Consider the following 19,137-nt stretch of genomic DNA (forward strand, 5'->3'; position numbering starts at 1 on the left):
GAAGGTTGACTGACAACTTAGGCATCAATTTCTTCTATTAAAATAGAGGCTCATGTGGGTAACCCTCTGAAAAGAACCTCTGAGAATCAGTAACTCAGAAGAAGTTGCAATCACCTTGTGGGAGAACTGGTCGAGGCCTTTGTTCTCGTTTGATTAACCAGTGGAACTTCCTGGCTCTACCCGTCTTAACTTAAGCAGCCCAACGACCTCCTCCAGGGCTGACAAGCCACAACCCAGAGGCAACATGGAGGGCCCGGCTTCGGCCTAGTGCGCAGACTCCACGTTAGCCCCGCCCCGCCGCTTCCCGCACTCTTCCAGCAGGGGGCGAAGGGGGACGGTTCGGCCCGGGCCCGCCCCCGGGGGCGGTGGCGCGGAAACTTGGCGGCGGCTTTCCGGGAGCGGTGACTCGGGGAGGGGGAGGCGCAGGGGAGGCCGCTGCTCAGCCCAGACGCGGCCGCTCGCGTCTCCGCGGCCCGCGCGCTGCCCCCGGGCGCGCGCTCTGCGAGGGGGCGCGCCCGCGCGGACGCGCGCGCCCGGCGCCGCCCACTCCCCTCCGCGCGGCCGCCCCTCCCTCCGCCGGACGGCCGGCGGCGGCGGCGGCCGGGAGAGGCCCCTCCTCCGCGCCTCCTTCCCTCACTCGCAGCCGAGCGGGGCCGGCGGCCGCGGCGGCGCCCTGACGCTCTCCCGGGCCATGGCCGGCAACGTGAAGAAGAGCTCTGGGGCCGGGGGCGGCGGCGGCGGCTCCGGGGGCTCCGGCGGCCTGATCGGGCTCATGAAGGACGCCTTCCAGCCGCACCACCACCACCACCACCACCTCAGCCCCCACCCTCCGGGCGCCGTGGACAAGAAGATGGTGGAGAAGTGCTGGAAGCTCATGGACAAGGTGCGGGGCCTGCGGAGGGCCCGCGGGCGCAGGGGCTGCGGGAGGGGCGGGAGGCCCGTGGGGCGCCGGGGGCGCGGGCGGCCGGGCTGCCGGGGCCGGGGGCTGGCGTGTGGGGGCAGGGAGGCGGCGGAGGACGGGGTCGGCGGAGGGGAAGGGCTGCGGTTGGCGGCGGGGCGGGGAACGTCGCGGTGGTGCGCTCGGGGTTGCGAGACAAAGATGGGGCGGGGGCTGGGGGAGACTGACCGGGGAGCCACCGGGGCGGAAGTCTGGTGGGGCTGCAGAGTTTGGGGCTCTGCGCAGGATGTAGGGATGTGGGTCACGGAATTGGCCCCGGGAGATAGGAGGCGCGGGGGTGAGGAAGAGCGCTTGGTTTACCGGCTGGGACTGAGCTGGCCGGGCTCTAATTAGGGAATTGGGTTTTACGGGCTCTCATGGAGAGACCTGGGGTCCTGACAGCTCCGCGGGCAGACTGCTCTGGGTGAGCGTAGAATTGTGTTTTTTCCCCCCTTCTTCTCATTAAGATGTGACAGAGATAAAAGAAATGGGGAATGTTTAAATGGACGGAGGAAGGAACTTTCCTCCACATCTAGCGCTGGCTCAAGTTTTTCTCTTCCAAAACATTGGATGGGATCCATTGCTGGTGCTGAGATATGCACTGATTCAACCACAAGTTCTGGTTATAACCTTTATCTTCGGAGAGATACGTTGACCGAGTGGGTTAAGCAGCCGATTCTGACTCCTTCCAGAACTTCCTCCTCACACACACACTGCTTCTTGTTGGGTTCTACTTTTTTTGGTAATAGACCCTGACTCCTTATTACAGAACCTGACTTTAAAATTGTTAGATGAGCTGCTTTGATTACTTTTTTTTTTTTCAGCAAGTGTGAAAAATAACTTCACTTTAAGCTTGGCATTTGACAGAATTTTACTTCCTTATAGTATGTCTGTATAGTGAAAGATAGTAGTTAGTCCCAAGTGTAACGGTTTGTTCCAGAGCATTCAATTTTTCCTTGCTGTTTTTCAACATTTATCAGTAACTGATTTTTGCAAAATTCGTTCTGCAGATGAAAGATGGTTAGAAGGATCAGGCGTATATTGTAAGAGAATGGTGTTATTTCCTCTACAGTAAAATTGGTTTTCTTTGGTTCCTCTCTGAGCCTAGGTTCCTCTTCTGTAAAGTTTTTCATGGATTGCTTTGGACTAGAAACAGCTAATAAAAGTGATTATAAAGCACTTGGCGGATATAAATGTGCTGTGGAAATACTTAATAAGTCCTGTGTGTGAATTAGCGCTCCTGTAGTGCATACCAGCGGCTTCAGAAGCTACTTTTTCAGGGCTGGTTTTTCTCATGTTAAGTAATTGGTATTGTAATTACTGTTATAATGCTAATTTCATTCTTAGAAATTGCAGTAAAACCATTACAGAAAGATAGGCAGTTAAGGGAATTTTAAGTGCACTGATACTTTAAAAAAATATATTGAATATATTGAAAATCTGAAGATTGTAGGTTTGCATTTTGGGGATTTAGAGTTGACTTAAAAAGTTTCTCCTTTAATTTGCATTTCTAATTAGTTTCTTATTTGACACATGTATCAACCTGCAATGTATCAAGATTGTATTGATTAGCCATCTCTCCTTAAAAATAAAACTTTTTGTCAAATTCTAGAGTTTCTGTAAAGTAGTCCTTAAAATGATTCCCCCCACCCCTTAAGCCTTAACTCCATCTTTTTAAAGAGTATGTAGTATGATTTCTTCTGAAAAACGTTTAATTATTTGGGAACAATAAAGACCTCTCAGTTTTGAGTCAAAGGCTTTTCAGATTTTGATAGTTGAAGGAAAGTAGGCTTCTACCTTTTCCATTCTAGTATAGGAAGAGCGGTGGTTTTATTCTTGTGTTGATTGTTTTGAAAGATGATTTTTAGTATTCTGTGTCCTGTATCACATGTTACTGGTTGTGCTGAAATGAAAGCTTCCGTTCTTCTTTCTGATGTGTTAATCCAGTAGATTTGTTCTGCTTTCCAGATTTTCTGAATACTCCTGTAGTGTTAGAGTGCGCTCTTTTACTCTTGATGTTTTGAGCATAATTGTTCTCTTTTTTCACTTTATTGTTGACAGTCTTAATGTATCACTAACCCTTCTTGACTTCATGTCCTATAATACAAGTGATGAAGAACTTAGTGTTAAATCCACAAATGTCCCACGCGTTTATTGAATTTAGCTCTAAGTCACCATCTCTTACCTGTTTTAACCTTATTATTAAAGCTAAGTGAATATTATTCCAGCCTATTATTAATCAGCTTATTGATTAGTACTGGGAACTGTCTCCTCTCCTCCGTATTTGATATATATATGGTTGGAGAAGTTGACCTAATTCATGGGTTCTGGTCAGTGTAGGCCCAATTTACTATTCCATTGCAAAACTTAAACTCATTGTTGGAAAAATGCTTGTGCTAGGATGCTTGTTACTAAACAGAAGATGTGGTTCAGTCTCTATAGTTTTTTTTTTTCTTTTTTTCTTGCCATCCCAGTATATTGTAATAGATACTTGTGAAGATACCTGTATGTGAAGAAAGTGGCTAGTAAGGAAATAGCTGGCTAGTGGGTAGAGAAAGCAACCATATAATTGCCTTAAATGTAACTATGGAAGTATCAAGTATTTAATTTAGTGAGAGACTCAAAATTCCATTGTGAGGTAGAGTGGGAATTGACAAACTTTCTGTCACAGAACAGATAGTAAATACTTTAGGCGTTGCTGGCCACCTATGCAGTTCTATATTCTTGGCTGCTGTTGTTTTTACAACTCTTTCAAAATGTAAAAGCCATTCATATCTTGCAGGTGTACAGAAAAATCCATCACGTTTTAGTTTGTCCACCTCTAAAGTAGAGCATCATGCTGGCAGTATTTTCAGTTCAGTTTAGTCGCTCAGTTGTGTCCGACTCTGTGACCCCATGAATCACAGCACGCCAGGCCTCCCTATCCATCACCAACTCCCGGAGTTCACTCAAACTCATGTCCATCGAGTCTGTGATGCCGTCCAGCCATCTCATTCTCTGTCGTCCCCTTCTCCTCCTGCCCCGAATCCCTCCCAGCATCAGAGTCTTTTCCAGTGAGTCAACTTTTCGCATGAGGTGGCCAAAGTATTGCAGTTTCAGCTTTAGCATCAGTCCTTCCAATGAACACCCAGGACTGATCGCCTTTAGAATGGACTGGTTGGATCTCCTTGCAGTCCAAGGGACTCTCAGGAGTCTTCTCCAGCACCACAGTTCAAAAGCATCAATTCTTCGGCGATCAGCTTTCTTCCCAGTCCAACTCTCACATCCATACATGACCACTGGAAAAACCATAGCCTTAACTAGACGGACCTTTGTTGACAAAGTAATGTCTCTGCTTTTATATATGCTATCTAGGTTGGTCATAACTTTCCTTCCAAGGAGTAAGCGTCTTTTAATTTCCTGGCTGCAGTCAGCATCTGCAGTGATTTTGGAGGCCCCAAAATAAAGTCTGACACTGTTTCCGCTGTTTCCCCATCTATTTCCCATGAAGTGATGGGACCAGATGCCATAATCTTTGTTTTCTGAATGTTGAGCTTCAAGCCAACCTTTTCACTCTCCTCTTTCACTTTTATCAAGAGGCTTTTTAGTTCCTCTTCACTTTCTGCCATAAGGGTGGTGTCATCTGCATATCTGAGGTTATTGGTATTTCTCCTGGCAATCTTGATTCCAGTTTGTGCTTAGGTCCCTGCTATGTTTTTATTTTAAATTAGCTTACGTTAGTAAAACCATGAGGTATTGGTTTATTTAATGGAACATAATTTATTGGAAAATGCTTTCCTTTAAATCAGGGGTTTAAAAAAGCTTTTAAAAAGATAATCCTTCTACTATTTACCTTTTCCTGCTTGCCTTAAAAAAAAAAAAAGCACCTTAAGTAACTTCTTGTATTTTGGAAGTAAGATGCATTTAACAGAATTTATGAATCAATATGTTTCATTGGATTGCATTCTCCCTTTCTTTTTACCTCTCCCCTATGTTTGCATGCTCACTAAATCCCAAGGATAGCACTACGTGTAAATTCTTGCATTCCAGGAGATTCCATTATAGTGATACATGACTAAGGATGTTCAGGGCAATATGGGATCTCTTGAGTTTAAACATCATGTACAGGGACTTTGCTGGTGGTCCAGTGGTTAAGACTGTGCACTACTAGTGCAGGGGGCGTGAGTTCAATCCCTGGTTGGGAAACTAAGATCCCACATGCGAGGCTGTTTGGCCGGAATATTGGGGGAAAAAAAGCACATATTTCTTCTCTGTCCTAACCTCTTTATCTCCTGTAATCTCTCTATCTCCTGCAGTCTCTAATCAGGAGGTCTTACACAATATTAGGTGTATTTGTAAATATTTGTTAAATGAAATTGCTTTGTGTGCCCCCAAAGGAAAACAAAGGAAGAGGTATGCAAGTGGTTCAGTTCAGTTCAGTCACTCAGTCATGTCCGATTCTTTGCGACCCCATGAATCACAGCACGCCAGGCCTCCCTGTCCATCACCAACTCCCGGAGTTCACTCAAACTCATGTCCATCGAGACGGTGATGCCATCCAGCCATCTCATTCTCTGTCGACCCCGTCTCCTCCCACCCGCAATCCCTCCTAGCATCAGACTTTTCCAGTGAGTCAACTCGTCGCATGAGGTGGCCAAAGTATTGGAATTTCAGCTTTAGCATCAGTCCTTCCAATGAACACTCAAGATTGATCTGTAATCATTATTAACTACATTAATTTCTTTCACTAGTTCTTTGGCTGTATCATTCCTCTTTTTTGGGTACTTAGCTTCAAACTGAGCTTGTGGCTATCTATATGGGATATACCATTAAGTAAATTGGGAAAGATAGGTTAGGGCTATTTTTGTTGAAATTATTTAATGCCTTGCTGTAGTTTGTACTTAATTTTAGTAGACAGTGGAGAAATGTTTACAAATTTGGAGCAGGATAATGAAACTAGAGTTCTATTTGAAAAATAATTAGCAGTAATGTACAGGTTACATTCTATCTAAAGAGAAATAGGAATGAAGAGGCTAGACCATCGATTAATTAAATTTTTTAAAATAAATTTTATCATAAAACAATCTCTGAAACGTCTACTCTTTAAAGTTCTTTTATTTCCCCAATGTGACCAGCCTAAAGGAAAAGATTGGACTAAATTACATGCCTTTCAAAAAAGAGGTGCACACCTGTGTAGAGATCTGTTAGCATTTTTCCAGGTCAAGAGGCTAGCCCTTTCTTTGGATTGTAATGATAATGTTAGAACGTCTAATACGCAGTGACTTTACCATGTATCTGGGCTTCCCTGGTGGCTCAAAAGGTAAAACGTTTGCCTGCAGTGCGGGACACCCGGGTTTGATCCCTGGGTTGGGAAGATCCCCTGGAGAAGGAAATGGCAACCCACTCCAGTACTCTTGCCTGGAGAATCCCATGGATGGAGGAGCCTGGTAGGCTACAGTCCTCAGGGTCGCAAAGAGTCGGACACGACTGAGCGACTTCACTTCACTTTAGCTTCGAAGAGGTTATGTTACTTAGTTAATAGGGAGCTTGACTTAGAATCCAGGATTACCCACCTCCTAAGGCTTAGTTGGGGCTTGTTCCTTGAAGGAAATCTACGACAAAACTAGATAGCCTGTTAAAAAGCACAGACATCACTTTGCCAACAAATGTCCGTATAGTCAAAGCTGCAGTTTTTCCAGTAGTCAAAGTATGGATATGAGAGTTGGACCATAAAGAGGGCTGAGCGCCAAATAATTGATGCTTTTTTGAACTGTGGTGTTGGAGAAGAGTCTGGAGAGTCCCTTGGGCACCTTGGAGATCAAACCAGTCAATCCTAAAGGAAATCAACCCTGAATATTCACTGGAAGGACTGATGCTGAAGCTGAAACTCCAATACTTTGGCTACCTGATATGAAGAGCTGACTCATTGGAAAAGCCTCTGATCCTGGGAAAGATGGAGGGCAGGAGAAGGGGACGACAGAGGATGAGATAGTTGGACGGCATCACTGACTCAATGGACATGAGTTTGAGCAGACTTGGGGAGACAGTGATGGACAGGGAAGTCTGGCGTGCTGTAATTCATGGGGTCACGAAGAGTCAGACATGACTTAGCAACTGAACAAGGCTTAGTTATTTCCTCCATACAGTAACTTCTCAGTTGTACAACAGTCTTGATAACGTAAGTCATTTTTCAGAAAGTGACCTGTGTAGGTATACAACAGCAGTCCTCATGCACACTCTCACACCACCATTCACACACAGAGTAGATGTTTTCTTAAATGATATTAACATGATGTTTAAGTACTACCATTAAAAGAAATAATCTACTTTTAAGTTAAGGATTTGTGTCTTTTCAAGTTATGTGTACTGGTTACTTTGCATGGTTATTGTGGAGGCTTGTACATGTTATTTTCCCATGATACTTAATTCATGTTATCTGTGGTAGCATTTATCACTTTTTATTTCATCTGTCTCTTCCTCCACTAGAGCTCTTCAGGATCAAGGCTTTGTCTTAACTTCAGTTCCTGTGTCTAATATATAGTATTATACTTGCTGAATGAAGCGCAGACATGTTAATAAAGTAAAATGAGATTGAAACATGCTCCCTTATTTTCTGTGTGATTAATTAAGGGGACAAGGTAGGGAATTTTTTTTTTAATGTTGAATTAAAGTAACATTTGCCAGAAGTAGTTTTACCTTCTTTTGGTTATAAAAGTGATATATAGTCATTGTAAAAAAAAGATGGTGTCGTTTTCAAACCTGTTAAGAATTCCCCCAATGGATGTAATATTCCCCCCTAATTCTTGTGAGATGTGAGCTCACTGAGCATTTCATGTGATTCATTATCGAAATTTTGAAGGGTTTAGGCTGGGGAAGAAGATAATCTGCTCTGTTCATTTTGTGGCTTTGGTTAAAGTTTTTGGTGACTCTTGCTATAATGAAACCTGTTTTTAATATGACGGGGGAGCCTGGTGGGCTTCCGTCTATGGGGTCACACAGAGTCGGACACGACTGAAGTGACTTAGCAGCAGCAGCAGCTGTATATACATGGGCAAGTTGGTTTCCCAAGTCTACTTTCAGTGGAGTTCATGTTACAGTCAACCGTGTGATAATGTCCTCTAATGACTAACCTAGAGCATTAAAAGAAAAATGAAGTATTCAAAGAAAAATGGTCTAAGTATTTGTTTGAAAACTGAGCCTAAATTTCATTCACGTTTTCCAATGAAGTTATTAATTCTGATCTCCATTAGGTTTGTTGGAAGAGGGGAATTATAACAAGCAAGTCATTGTGAAATGTTTTCATGATTAGCACATTTTGTGCTGGAAGGAAATAGGTGGGAGCAGTCAACCAGGAGCACTGGAAGCCAGCCTCAGCTCTGTCCCCACAGTGTTCCTTCCTGCAGCAGCTTCCAAAAGGAGGAGGGGAAAGGGGTGCAGTGATGGCATTGGTGGTGCACGCCCATGGGGAGTCAAGCCCTTGGAGATGGAATGTCACTACAATGACTCGGGGTCTCCCCTCTGCAACTTCCAGGACGGGTGGCCGGTCTTACTCAGCGGTGGCCACTACCTCGGGTGCCTCCTTACAGCCACCACTGACCTTCCCTGTGGCTCTGGGATCGGCCATGAGGAAATCTTAAAATGAGGCCAGCCCGCTGCTACTTCAGTGAGGGGGATGGGGTCCTAATTCCTGCCTCCTTTCTTAGACCTGGGCTTCCCTGGTGGCTCAGTCGATAAAGAGTCTGCCTACAATGCGGGAGACCTGGGTTAGATCCGTGGGTTGGGAAGATCCCCTGGAGAAGGAAATGGCAACCCACTCCAGCATTCTTGCCTGGAGAAATCCATGGACAGAGGAACCTGGAGGGCTACAGTCCAGGGGTCACAAAGAGTTGGACACGACTGAGTGACTTTCACTTCTTAGACCTATCTGAATAGCGGTATACAAGCATAGCCCTCTTTGTGAGAAACAATTTATGGATCATAAAATATATAGAACAAAATGTAAGTCTCCCTTTTCTCTTCTACCCCTAAACTATTATTCTCTCCAGAGGTAACCACTGTCTACTATTTGGCGTTCATCCCTCCAGTCCTTTTCTCTAAGCGACTCTGAACAAGTTGTTGCCTTCTTAGCATTTAGTCACAAAGACTGACAACTAATATTGTGGAGCAGTTTACAATTTCACATCTGCTGATACAGTAAAAATTTCAGAATAATGTGTCTTATGAGAACAAAACAAGATTCAGAGAAATTAAGATAAGCCACCCAACTCATAGTTTTGTTTTTTAATGTGGATCTTGAACTGGTGTTCAGACTCTGTTAAGTGAGTTTTATAAACCAGTGCTTCTCAGACTTTAACATAAATTCAAATCTGTCGATCTTGTCTGAATAGCTCTGAGGTGGGGCCTGAAACTATGTTGGTGACATGGATCATACTTCAAGAAGCAAGGCCCTTTCCACACTTACCTTTATTTTAGATAAGCTTGACAGATTTAATTTAAAAAAAAGTGTAGTATTTTATTTATATTTGAGATATTATGTTCTTAAATTTGAAAAGTAGTATATATAATGTTTTTAATACATTTAAAATACATTGTTAAGCAAAAGTGGGGTTTTTAAACAAAAATGCTTCTAGAATGAAAAGATTATCTATGTTGATACAACATGTAGGTCTCCTTGAATTCTTTATTTAAGTTTTATTTAAGATTTTATAATATGGATATATATATGTTTATTTAGCAAATCATAGTGATAGCCTTCTAGGTTGTTTCTGATTTTTAATATTAGAAACAGTGTTACCGTGACAATCTATTATGCAGTTTCTAGGTATTCTTCAGAATAAACTTCTAGAAATGAAAAGTACTGGATCAAGGGAATCATACATTAAACTTTGAGAAGTATATATTGGCACATTGCCTTCCAAAAAATCTGCCTTCATCCCCAATCCTTGTCTAGTTTGTTGATTTAAATATGGTAGCTGATTCCTAGTTCCTTTAGGTGAAAATTGAGTTGGCACCTTTCCACATCACGTTTTCATTGAATTTGAACTTCTTGCTGGGTGCTATGGAGTTAAGAATGAGCCAATGCTCACATTTATAAACTAGAGATATAGTTGAAGTTATACCGGGTGAAGAATCCCAGCCCTGCTCCCTATACCCCACATCATGGGAACCATTAGGCAAATCTTTACCTAATCCTTGAGGAGACCAGAAAGGGAATTGGAACTGGGGAGGTGGAAACTCCACAATATCCTAATTCACAGTTGTGCTTTAATTAGGGTCTGACATCCAAAAATGATGCTAAAATCATTTAATCTCTAGTTCATGCTAAGTATTTGGTTTTGAAGTTGCATTGATAAGTCTGGGGAGAGAATTATTATTTTAAAGACAGAATCCATGTATAAAAACTGCACAGTTAAGCTGTAAGCACATGTTAGTTGTTTAATTTCCTATTGACTGTATTTTTGTCCTGCGATTAATGTGATAAATTGCCGGGAGCCAGCGAGGGAAATCCTACCCATGGCAAAGGTCAATTGGCGAAGAGGCCTGACGGGCAAAGGTTAATCAGGGCTCGAGGAACCCCCTGGACTTACCTGAGCATCTACCCCAAAGAAAACTGGAGTCTGACTGCTTTACTATCTTACGCCTCTTACCAAGTCCTCTAATACTTACAAGGGCGTCCCCCCAACCACCTTTCTCTGAAAACATTAATTCAGAGCTGTAGTTTAAAAGTTCTCCTTGGCTTAATAGGAGTGTTCCAATCCAAGCCCCTCTGATAGCTTTCTAACTTGCATGACAAGTTTGTCTGGGCTCTTACAACTATGAGTGTGACTGTTTATAGCCTCCCAGCCATGCAAGGACAGAAAGCCTAATATTCTAAAATACAGGAATCTGTTGAAGAAGTTAAAATCATTAGAGAAGTACTAAAAAAGATTTCATTGTTGAATCAATGCTTGCTGCAGTTTCCTCTATCTATTGTATCCTTGGAAATATATTAATCACATGTAGAGAATATAAGTAGTAGCCTTTGATTTAACCACATCAGATCTTAAGTTAATAAATTCCTTTCTTGCAGCTCACTACACCGGTGCCTTATAGGAATGTAACTTTGTTATGTGTCTAGCACCTGACTCGAAGAAAGTCACCTTAAAAGAATATAAGCCTTTTACTTGCTAACTAACCTATTGTTAGGAGAGAGGGCCATAAACTGTTAGCAGGCCCCCTGGCCAGAAGAGGATGTAAACCACCTAAAACTTTTATCACGAGATACACAAAAATAAGCCCTGATCCTGATAAGGGTCGAGACTGCTGACCCCACGTGATTTTGGTGTGAATCTATACCTCCCTTTCTCTGTTTCTTATGCGCATAACTTAGGATATAAAAGCAGCACTGCAAAATAAAGTTTTGGGCCTTGCTCCTGAAGCTTGGTCTCCCCGTGTCGTTCTTTCTCTTTTTCCATCCTTTTCTCTATTCTCCTTTTTCTGGTTGAGATTCTTGGAGCTCTGGGCCCTCTGAGTTTACTTATCTGCCTGGGCTTCTAAGACCCACTCGAGAGGGTGCCCTGGTGGGGTGCCTCCAGTGATTCGAGAGGGCGCCTGCGGCCTACGTAAACAGAGCAAGCCCCGTGCTGGGGTTTTATTGGTTTCCAGCGTAAACCAAGGAATCATCAGCCCCTGTCTCTCTCTCTTTCTCTCTCTCTCTGACGCCGACGCCATTCATCCCGAGGATACCCTGGGTCATATCGAGGCTGGTCCCCGATAATAAATGAAAATAATGAGATTGGTAATTAGTTGTAAGTGGCAGAGTGTTTTTAATAGTGTTGGGTGGTATTTGAGAAGTGTTGGGTAGTAATTATAGTTCAGGTCTCTGGATGGGTTTTGATAAATCAATAATGGAGAATAGTAATTAGAAGTAAAAGACTTTTTTTCCTTGGGGCCATTACTAGTGATGATGTGTTTCTTTTAAAAAAGTATGGGTTTCTGATTTCTCTTTGAAAAAAGTCATGAGTTGTTTTCATTTAAAAGCTTCACTGTGTAGTTACACTTATAAAACTTAAAATCTCCTTAAGTTTCTAAGTTGATTAGTTTCTAAAATTTGAAGCTTTAAGAAGACTTTAAGAAATTAATTGATCTAACTCTTAATTTGTAGAGGGAGAGAGTCCCAGAAAGATGAGTAACTTGCTCAAGGTCATATAGCCAGTTAATGTCAGTCACCAGACTAGGACCCAGGTCTCTCGGCTCCTAGTCCTTTCTGGTATACTTCCTGTTCTCTTGAACAACTGATTCTTTAAAACTGTCATCAAATTTTCTGTGTTTTATGTATAGTTCACCATATTGAATACTTGCTTTTGAAGCACAGTGGTTATTTTAACCATGCTTTTTATCATACGAAAAAGTTTGAAATGAAAAATGCTTCCATGGGTAAGGTTACAGAGATAAAAATACTTAATCATTCAAAGTCTATGCTGCTGCTGCTGCTAAGTCGTTTCAGTTGTGTCCAACTCTGTGCGATCCCATAGACGGCAGCTGACCAGGCTCCGCCATCCCTGGGATTCTCCAGGCAAGAACACTGGAGTGGGTTGCCATTTCCTTCTCCAATGTGTGAAAGCGAAAAGTGAAAGTGAAAAGTGAAAGTGAAGTCGCTCAGTCGTGTCCGACTAATAGCGACCCCATGGACTGCAGCTTACCAGGCTCCTCTGTCCGTGCGATTTTCTAGGCAAGAGTACTGGAGTGGCTTGCCATTGCCTTCTCCGTCAAAGTCTGAGTTATACTAAAACTATAAGCTTATAGTTTTCTGCTAACTAGAAATTTAATTTCTTAGTGTTATAGAAGATTCTGTGTTCAGAATAGAATGAGGCATAGGTGCTGTTCTCTGTAACCTTTATCTTTTTTAAAACTTAGCAAGTTCCAACCATAATTTATTCCTCTTTATTGTAATCATAGCACTTTCCAAATTTTTCTTTGTTGACCATTGAGCCCTTGGCAAAAGCAAAGGGAGGTGCTAGGCCAGTGAGGAAGCTATTATGAATGGAGTATATGGCAGCTGTACAAGGATATTGTTGGTTTCCTGGAGCTGAGTGTGTTTCTTTTTGACATTGTTCTGAGTGATGCTGTAAATGTACAGGCAGAAGTAAACAAAAGGAAGCCATTTTTGTTATTCCAGGACTTTTAAAGCAAAATAAAATTAGTCAAATGGAGAATAGACTAAGAAGGAAAATATCTTTCAGAAATTTTTTGGTGAAGTTTTAAAGCTCAGAATGCTGATTTGTACTTTAGAAGTTAACAACAACTGTTTAAAATTCACTAAGTAGTGAAGCCAGCTTCTTTTGGCTTTTGATTTTTGTTAACTATTGAACTTGAATTATTCACAAAGACTTTGGGAAACTTTTCCCCTAGAGGCTCTAAATATTTAGGGAATTTTTTTTTCTGGAGATTTTAATATCAAAAAAGTTACTCTACCTGTATACTTTTTTTATGGTCTGTGTTATTGCTAAAGACTCAGAGTTGTCAGTGGAGTGCTGATTTTCGCGGTCATGTGATGATTTATCTTTGAAATATCTTGAGAAAAGCAGATATTTAGTCTACAAACGATCTTTACAAGGTCACAATCTAAGGAGGGACTGGTAACATTCGTGGGATGTACCATGGGATGGTGGTGGTTCAAAAATGTGAACTGATCAAGTGTTTAGGAGACATTTTAAAACTCATGATATTTTAAATCTGTTTGTTGTGAGGGGTAATATGGTTTTTCAGTTCATTGTCATTAACAGCATTTATTGTTTGCTTATTATAGTTTGGGCAGAACAATTTTAGTTTATTTTTGTTACTGGAAGGAAGTATACCTTTTTTTCCAAAAAGGGAAATGTCGCTTAGTCGTGTCCGACTCTTTGCGACCCCATGGAATGTACAGTCCATGGAATTCTCCAGGCCAGAATACTGGAGTGGGTAGCCGTTCCCTTCTCCAGGGGATCTTCCTGACCCAGGAATCGAACTGTGATCTCCTGCATTGCAGGTGGATTCTTTACCAACGGAGCTGTGAGGGAAGCCCCCCCTTTTTTTTCCCCCAGAGGTATTAGGCAAATACTGCATTTTAGCTGGAATTCTTAATGTTAATACATTTGCTTTGAAATAGGGAAAATATAGAAGGCAATGGCAACCCACTCCAGTACTCTTGCCTGGAGAATCCCATGGATGGAGGAGCCTGGTAGGCTACAGTCCATGGGGTCTCGAAAAGTCAGGTACAACTGAGCGACTTCACTTTCACTTTTCACTTTCATGCATTGGAGAAGGAAATGGCAACCGACTCCAGTGTTCTTGCCTGGAGAATCCCAGGGAAGGAGGAGCCTGGTGGGCTGCCATCTGTGGGGTTGCACAGAGTCGGACATGACTGATGCGACTCAGCAGCAGCAGCAGCAGGGAGAATATATAGGTTAGGGGCGTGTGGCCCTGGATATAATAAATTTGGAGGGACCTCTGCTTGGTTTGAACCTTGTAGCTTTTGCAGATTGCTGGTCACCCTATTCTTGGGCGGCTTGCTAATGTTATGCCCTGAGTCCGGTCCCCCCATACTGGTAGAATAAGACACTCGCAGCAATGCAAAAGCAAGAATGAGCTAGCCCTAGCTCGAACTAGAAATAAACCCCATTCTTGCTTTTGCATTGCTGCGAGTGTCTTATTCTACCAGTATGGGGGGACCGGACTCAGGGCATAACGTTTGAGGGCTCGTCCGGGATCCCAAGACCCCTCCTCAAAGAGACAGACAACCTCCGATACCGAGGTTTGCACAAAAGCCGCGGCAGGAGGTTTGGCCACCTCCTAGAGGGGAGGACTGAAACAGGTCCTCGACCGGAGGGACTGAAACGGGTCTCTGCCCAATCCCAATTGAGAATTCTCGTGGAAGGGAAGGAGCGGGTTACGACCCTGGAGGCTCCATTACTGGAAGTCGTGGGAGATGTTCCTGACGAAGGGGTGCCTGAACGACGTCCACAGTGGACGCCGTTTGGAACCCTAGGTAAGGGTCCTTGTTGAAACCCGCTGCTTCGGGCAGACACTTGGACCCCAGCTAGCTGGAAATAAACCTTGCTGCGTGTCTTGCATTATCGTGAGTGTCCTCTGTTCCTTTGAGGGAAGGGCGACTCCGGACCCTAACACTGCCTTTTCTCTATCTTTTGGTTACAAAGTAGTCTGAGACTATACACGTTTGGAAGGCTACCTGCGGCATGGCCAGGATGGTAGGAATAATGCTGTCAGTTTCTGGGAGTCATCAAAGGGTTATGTGAGGTCTAACCTTCTGTCTTCAATAGATAATTCCTGCGTAACCTGCAGATAAACCTGGTCAAGTTGTATGGAAATGGGGAGGAGATGAGCCTTAAAAGTCTGGTTTTTTTGAAATTGTGCAGTCCCTTCATAAACACTTATTATGAGGTGGGTATTATTGTCTTAAGGTAAAAACAGGCTCAGAGGTTAAGAAATTTACTGAAGGTAAAAGACTGAAACAGGACATTCTGATGCGGCTATTTGGTATAATCTTGTTGTATTAAAACACTTAAATTTTAATTCAACACACAAAAGCTTATACTTTAGGCCTTGTCTTCCTCTCTCCTTCTTAATTCCCTGATGCTCCACATCTCTCTTTAATGACCCTCTTCCACCTTCTCTTTACGTTTTAGTCTCACTGACCTGTCCGTTCCTCAGATCCAAACCTGTTCCCACTCTAGGGCTGTTGCATTAGTTGTTCCCTCTGTTTGGCCTACTCTTCTGCTGATTCTGCATGACTGGCTCCTTCCTGTACTTTTAACTCAGCCTAAGTTCAGCTTAGAGAAGCTTTCCCTACTCACTGTGCTACAGTGTCACAGTATTTTCTTATTATTCTAATTATCTGCAAAGAAGCTGATAATTTTCTTATTGATTTCCTTTTGTTGTTTATTGCTTGATTCCTCTCAGATTCAGGATTATTGTATTTTCACTTCTATGTCCCAGTGCCTGACATATTTGTTAAATGGGTACATTGAGAAAAGTCAAAACCAGGTGCAACCTTCTTAAGTACACTGCTTTCACGTCTCTGAATTTGTGTCTGTTTCAGCCCGTCCTCACTCCCTTTCTCCCTGTTTTAGGGGAAGAAGGTGTCCCTTCTTTGAATGGTATTAGGTGTTCAGTGTTCCTAGCTGTGTTGTAGACCCCGTTTCATTTATCTCCTCCTCTTCTGGCTCTTTATCCATGTAAACGCATTCAGCAGTCTCTGAGAATAAACGCCTTCAGTCTCGGTCTCTTAGTCTCAATGTCACTCTCCCCTAATCCTTCCATGGGCTCATTTAAGAACCTGCCATTATAATTTTTATTATACATGTATATTCTCAATCATAAATACCTGCCTTACGAATGAGATTTTGGAATGTAATACTTATAAATCGAAGACTACTTTTTAAAATTAGTGTGAGTTCATAACTCTGTTGCATTTCAAATATATTGTCTTCTGAGGTAGAGTCCTGTTCCTTGGCTGTGTTGTTTGAAACCCTTTTGGCTTGAAACCCTTAATAGGATGAGCCGCTTCCTAAAACACTGTTAAAATATTCATAAATCAGATATTTTTGTTGATTCAGCTTGTCTTTATTTGCTAGGCTTATATAGGGCTATATTTCAAGAGTACAGGAAATGATGTACAGAGGATAAAATATTTAGTTTAAAAATGTTCATATGCTCTTACATCATTTGAAGAACAATTAGTAATTAAATTGGAATTTTGCAATTGTTCTAGATGGACCTAGTGATTCCAAAGTTGTTCATTGCAGTGACATTTGTAATAGCGAAGACTTAAAAATAATGTTAATGTTAAAGTGGAGGGGAGAGTGCAATCATTTAGATGTCTTTAAAAAGTTTATATAAGCTTTTGGTGATACAAGATAATAGGCATTTTAAAATATGAATTAAAGCATCGGAAGTCAGATTTCTTCTTCTACCAATGTTAGACTAGGTTGTTTGAAACCAAATAATGCTGCTGGCAACTAGAGAAGCCAGAAGAGGTCAAAGAGCTACAAAGGCAGTAAGGAATTAGAGGCCAGGATCTGGAAGATAAGGAATGCTGTGAAAGGTAAGCCTGATTTTTGAGGCTGCCTTGCCCATGAGGTCATTGTTGATTCTGAAAGCAATAGATGAAGAGGCCAAATAGATTTTTCAAAGTGCTCATGTCATGGAGGACAAAAAACTGAATTAGGGCCTGCCAAGGTGGAGGGAAACACTCTAGATTTGGGGGTCGAGTCCCTGAGGGCCTGAATTATAGGAGTAAGGGTGAAACAGAAGTAAACCAGTCTTTTCAGGGAACTGAAGACTGAAACCCAGCCTTTTAGTCTCAATTTTGGGTTAGATTAAGATGACCTGGAATTCCTCGTGTCCCTCGCTAATTTACTTTTGCTAGAAGCGAAAGTAAATCCTTTCTGAATAATATCATCCATAGCCTCAGATTATCGCTATAATGTTTTATATACAATGTTCAGCCCTCAATAAAAAATAGCAAGGCTATGAAAAGATAAACTACAATGAACAGGAAAGATTGATAATAGAAATATACAAGGGATACAGATATTTGAGCTGTCAGTCATGGATTTATATCTATGATTAATGTCTTAGAAGAATTGAAAGTGAAATTGATAATTTTGTCAGAGATCTAAAATGGTAAATAATGAAAGAGAAATTCTAGAACTGAAAAACCAAAGAACTGATTGTTAAGAATTCAGTGGTTGGGTTTAACAGTATAAAGCTGAAGGAAAAATTAGTGAAGTGGAAGATAAGTCAGGAAAAAATCTAGACTGAAGCACTGAGAGACTTAAGGATGGAGAATACCAAAAAGAGTGAGAGGCATTTGGAATCTGAGTAACGTTCTCATGGACAAGTACTTGAGAAAGAGAATAAAGGGAATGAGGCAGAAGCTGTGTTTGATGGGAAATCGTTTGAGAATTTTCCAACACTGGTGAAAATGAAGTCATAAATTAAAAAAGTTTTCTTAAGACCGGGAGAAATCCAGAGTAAACTGCACCGAGGTACATTATTAGTAAAGCCCGAAGAAAAGAGAAATCTTATAAGCAACCACAGAATAAAAGACATTTTATATTCAAAGGTGCAGCAGTGAGACTGACAGCATGACTTTTCAACAGGAACAGTGGTTTCCAGAAGGCATACCTCATTTTATTGCACTTAACAGATAATGCATTTTTTATAAATTGAAGGTTTGTGTATTGCACACTTAATAGACTGCAGTATAATATAAAGATAGCTTATGTGCACTGGGGAACCAAAAATTTTGTGAGTTGCTTTATCGCAGTACTCCCTTCGTTGCAGTGGTTTGGTATGGAAACGGCGGTGTCTCTGAGGTATGCCTGCAGCGGAGGAGAGCTTAGAGCCCATAGCCTGCACCCTAAAGGGCAGAGGGTGTTCCTTAGGCTGAAGGAAAATGATTTCAGATGCAATGAAGAGGATTGGAAGGGTGGTTATGTGGGTAAATGTGAATGAATATTGTCTGTATAAAATACTAAATAGTAATAATGACTTATGAACTTGATATGCTATTTGGGATTAAAATGTATGATAGTAATAGCACATGTCTTGAAAAGAGTAAATGAAGTTAGTGCTCCATGTCCCTTGCATTGTCTGGGAAGTGGTAAAAGTACTACTTGATATAAGTTTTCGTGAATCAGAGTGCAGTTTATAATTACTAAGGTATTCATTTAAAGAATAGTAGAAGATTATATCGGAGAAGGCATGGTACCCAACTCCAGTACTCTTGCTTGGAAAATCCCATGGATGGAGGAGCCTTGTAGGCTGCAGTCCATGGGGTCGCTAAGGGTCGGGCACGACTGAGAAACTTCATTTTCACTTTTTACTTTCATGCATCGGAGAAGGAAATGGCAACCCACTCCAGTGTTCTTGCCTGGAGAATCCCAGGGACGGAGAAGCCTGGTGGGCTGCCATCTGTGGGGTCGCACAGAGTTGGACACGACTGAAACATCCTAGCAGCAGCAGCAGAATATATATTTGACAAACAAATGGGGAAAATTGGGACAATAAACGCGTAAACTAAATGAGGGCTGGAAAGGGGAGGTAAAGGAATATAAAACAAGAGAGACACGTTGGAAACAGTAAATTATTTCGTTATTTACTATACTGTCAGAACTTATTAAGTGAACCGTATGAAATTGGCAGTATTTGACCTGAAGTAGTAAGTTTCATAATTGTGT

At 42.1% G+C, this 19,137-nt stretch overlaps 1 protein-coding gene across 1 annotated transcript in view; it reads left to right on the plus strand.

Annotated features, from left to right (window-relative positions):
- The first annotated feature begins 397 nt into the window (after positions 1-397).
- LOC148775564 (ATP-binding cassette sub-family G member 4-like) overlaps positions 398-19,137 on the plus strand; it is a 60,707-nt gene continuing 41,967 nt past the window's right edge. Inside the window, exon 1 of the mRNA XM_088843003.1 lies at positions 398-883. Within this exon, the coding sequence (XP_088699129.1) occupies positions 692-883 (192 nt within the window). The 5' untranslated portion in view covers positions 398-691. The remainder of the gene's footprint in view (positions 884-19,137) is intronic.

Source organism: Moschus berezovskii, chromosome 14, assembly GCF_049115385.1.
Source record: "Moschus berezovskii isolate FMDL1 chromosome 14, NW_MosBer_1.0, whole genome shotgun sequence".
In the NCBI taxonomy this organism is placed as follows: domain Eukaryota; kingdom Metazoa; phylum Chordata; class Mammalia; order Artiodactyla; family Moschidae; genus Moschus; species Moschus berezovskii.